We start from the raw sequence: 3,429 nt of genomic DNA, 5'->3' as shown, positions 1-3,429 counted from the left end.
CAAGAAGTTTGAAGGAAATGGGGAAGCTAAAGACTCTCCTCCCACCCTCTTTCATTTTTACTTTTTATATTTCTTTTATTTTATAATTGATATTATATTATTTAATTTCAATTTAATAACCCTAAGAAAAAGGAAAAAATAAAATATTATTCTTTTTGGAAAGCCGAAAACGCACTATTAGAACACAAACAATAACTAAAATATAAAGAGTACAAAACGCTAATGTAAATTTTGAAAAATTTAATGTAACTCTTGAAAAATGTTAATATGGCAATATTAAATGGCCAAAATTTGACAATTCGATTGAAGATGCTGTTACTACTCCTGCTTAGCTGATTACTTCAAACTAATGTAGACTAACAGTATTTGAGGAGTTAGGTAACAGGTTTGTGATGTTGTACTTTAGTAGCCTCCAAATTGTTTGGTAATAGTATGCGAAAATTAAAATTAAGTATTATAAAACATGGACTTAATAATTTTAAAAAGACTCGATGGAAGTGGATAGTATTTAATAATCCTAGACAAGTCCATTAGAAATTGTTTCAAAATGAAGTCACCAAATGGTGATAAAACTTTTTTCACATACCAATCTAAATTCAATTTCACTATTGAGTATCTCAGCTCTTTAATAAGTCTTTTAACACTAATTAGGTTACTAATTAATTTAATAATACATCATGAATTAATGAGCTTAGTTCTCTGATCAAGTCAATCACATTACGCCAAGTAAGATTCATGCATGCAGATATAATTGTATTAAAAGAAAAATCAAGAATAGTATACCTTTCTAGCACTTGCAAGATTTTAAAAATAAATAGAATTATAAACCTATAGGTCCAAGATCTGAAGCATATGTTAGCATCACAAACCCACACATAATATGTATTATATACACTAATACACACATATCTACCTACCTATGAATATACAATTAAACAAGACAAATAACAAGCCCTATACACAATATATATATGTATATTATATACCTAGGTAGGGTTACATGACTACACAAGCATTGGGGTTGTCATCACTGAACGCAGTAGTATACTTCACTTCAGTAGAGCTGGCACGTGCGAGGCCAGAACCCTGAGGATCCACGTTTCGCACGAAGCCAGGCGGGGCTTTCCTGTCGTACACCCCAGGCGCGTAAGGGTGCGCCACCACATCGTACGGCACGTAAGGCCACATCTCGGCTTTCTTCCCCGTCCGATGCCTGACACGTTTCAAGACCTTGTTTGGGTTCACGTACCCAATCACAGTAAGCTTGTGCTGCTTCGGCTCCACCGTCACTTGTGTCACCCCTTTCATCCCTTCCACTGATTTCCTCACCCTCCTCTTGCACCCTTCACAATCAATCTTCACCTTTATCTCCACCGTCTGATCATATCATCAAAAAATACTTAGAACCCATGATACATATTAGAACACAAACAAACACACATATATAGACATGTATTTTCAAATTTAACTGTACCTCTAATCAAGAATCTAGTTGAGAAGATTAAATTCTTCAATTAACATTCTCTATTTGGATTTTCATTCTAAATAGCGGTATCGTATATATAATTATCATAATAAATTTCAAACTTAACCGTTTAATCGAGAATGCTAGCTGAGAGGGATTTCTATCCCTAAATGCATTTAATTCTTCGAACTAACATTCTCGGTTTGAACTTCCGTTCTAAATATATATATATATATATATATATATATATATATATACCTGAAATTGCTTGCGTTTTTTGAGCTTCTTACTACTGTGACTGCGAGAAAAATCAATACGATCAGAGCAATAGTCTAAAATACCCATCTTGGAACTCTCTGCAATATCTGTATTGAAACACACTTCACTTCTGCTTTGAAGATTGATGATCATGGTGTCTATATATAGAGCCGTGTTAGGCGGCAAAGTGGTTGCTACGTGGCGTACACGTGGCACATTTTGGGTTCCCATGCCATCACTATCGATCTTCAGGGTTTATCACTTTCTATGTAATTTCCTTTGTAGTGGATAACACTTAATTTTCAAAGGTCGGTTTATATTTTCCAGTTGTGAGTTTGATGGCAGGATATGCAGCCACGTGTGAATATGCACACGTGTAAAGATCATGGTGGTGGTTAGATGATTAGGAAACTGATGATCTGATGGAGTGTTTTGTCTGGGGTGTTTGTATGTGAATTGACTCTCTTGCACTTTATACTTTTTTAGGATTTTCGGAGCTGACTGGTGGCTGGTAGTTAAGGTGAAACTAAACTTCACGACAAACCGACCTTAAAATGACAATGAGAATAATTGAATAAAACGTACCAAAAGTGAGTGGGTCAAACATTTTTTAAACTGCCACATTAGCTTAGTATATAAGAAAATTTGAACACTTTACTTGCCGACAAAGGAAAAGGCAAAACACTAGAACACTTCACTGGTTGAACTTAATTTCAAAAATCCATGCCCATATTGTCGGCCGAGTCGGGGGCGGGCTATGGACCCCTTAGATTTTTGAAATTTTTTATTAGTATAGGCTAATATATATATATATATGTATATATATGTGTATATTTATATATTCACACACACACATATAAGTCTATACTTTTAATTATGTAAGTCCTTAAAAAAATAAAAATAAATAAATAAATAAATAAAAATCAATTGGCTTCTAACCAAACACGTTTTCGTTTCTTTTGATCAGTTGGTCTCAACGTTTTTAACATTTATTTTTCTTTTTCATAATTTTCGTTTCTTTTGGTCTACTTTTTGAGTTTTTATTTTCTTATTTTTGGTGATTTTCTCTCTCTTCGCTCTCACACTTTTTTTTGCCATTCTCTATTTGTATCTCTATGCTATCTTTCATTTTTGTTCTTCTGATTTAGAATGGTGAGTTCAGTCCAGCATGAGGATCTGTGATTTTGAGCCCAATCCGATATGAGATTATATATATCAATTTTTACCCTTTCATTTGTTTTTCGTTTCCAGATTTATCGATTTTGTGATTACTTTGCCTTTTATTTTCAGATCAATAAACACGAGCATTGCATCGCACCTGTAATACCCCGATATTGTAAAAAGGATTTCTTAATTAAATTAATTTATATTATATTATTATTATTATTTTTAAGTGATTTGTTTTATTTAATTAGGTGCTTGATAGTTGTGATTTGTTTTATTTTAATTAAATTATATATTTTGTAATTTTATTTGTTAAATTTATACGGTGTTTGATTTGTGGAATGCTAGTTAGTGAAGTGTTTATTTGATTTGCGTGATTTTATGTTGGTGTACCTTTATTGTTAATTATTGGTAGCTATTAACTTTAATTTCATTATTTTAGGTATTTAAGTTATTTGTATTGGGATTAAAGGAAGTTGGACCAACGGATGTGGTATTGGGCTTGAAGGAAGCCTTGTTGGGTTAATTGGTAAAGGCCCGTG

General features: G+C 32.8%; 1 protein-coding gene across 1 annotated transcript; it reads right to left on the bottom strand.

Annotated features, from left to right (window-relative positions):
- Nucleotides 1–802: 802 nt before the first annotated feature.
- On the bottom strand, nucleotides 803–1,846 carry LOC132267513 (heavy metal-associated isoprenylated plant protein 26-like). Its single transcript, XM_059768670.1, has 2 exons — nucleotides 1,724–1,846; nucleotides 803–1,377 (listed from the first exon to the last, which is right to left on the bottom strand). Exons 1-2 carry the CDS (start codon nucleotides 1,808–1,810, stop codon nucleotides 997–999), a joined length of 468 nt encoding a protein of 155 aa, XP_059624653.1. The 5' UTR covers nucleotides 1,811–1,846; the 3' UTR covers nucleotides 803–996.
- Nucleotides 1,847–3,429: the final 1,583 nt, after the last annotated feature.

Source organism: Cornus florida, unplaced genomic scaffold (assembly GCF_030987335.1).
Source record: "Cornus florida cultivar Cherokee Brave unplaced genomic scaffold, ASM3098733v1 CherokeeBrave_3.0.0_Hap2_Chr07, whole genome shotgun sequence".
In the NCBI taxonomy this organism is placed as follows: domain Eukaryota; kingdom Viridiplantae; phylum Streptophyta; class Magnoliopsida; order Cornales; family Cornaceae; genus Cornus; species Cornus florida.
The sequence above is the reverse complement of the archived record's forward strand: the minus strand, read 5'-3'. Positions and strand labels throughout refer to the sequence as shown.

What these genes read in the sequence shown, in the direction of transcription:
- LOC132267513 (XM_059768670.1), bottom strand. Translation starts at nt 1,810, where the DNA reads ATGGGTATTTTAGACTATTGCTCTGATCGTATTGATTTTTCTCGCAGT. An exon ending in AAAAACGCAAGCAATTTCAG is followed by an intron (nt 1,378 to 1,723) that starts GTATATATATAT and finishes TGATATGATCAG; the next exon opens with ACGGTGGAGATAAAGGTGAA.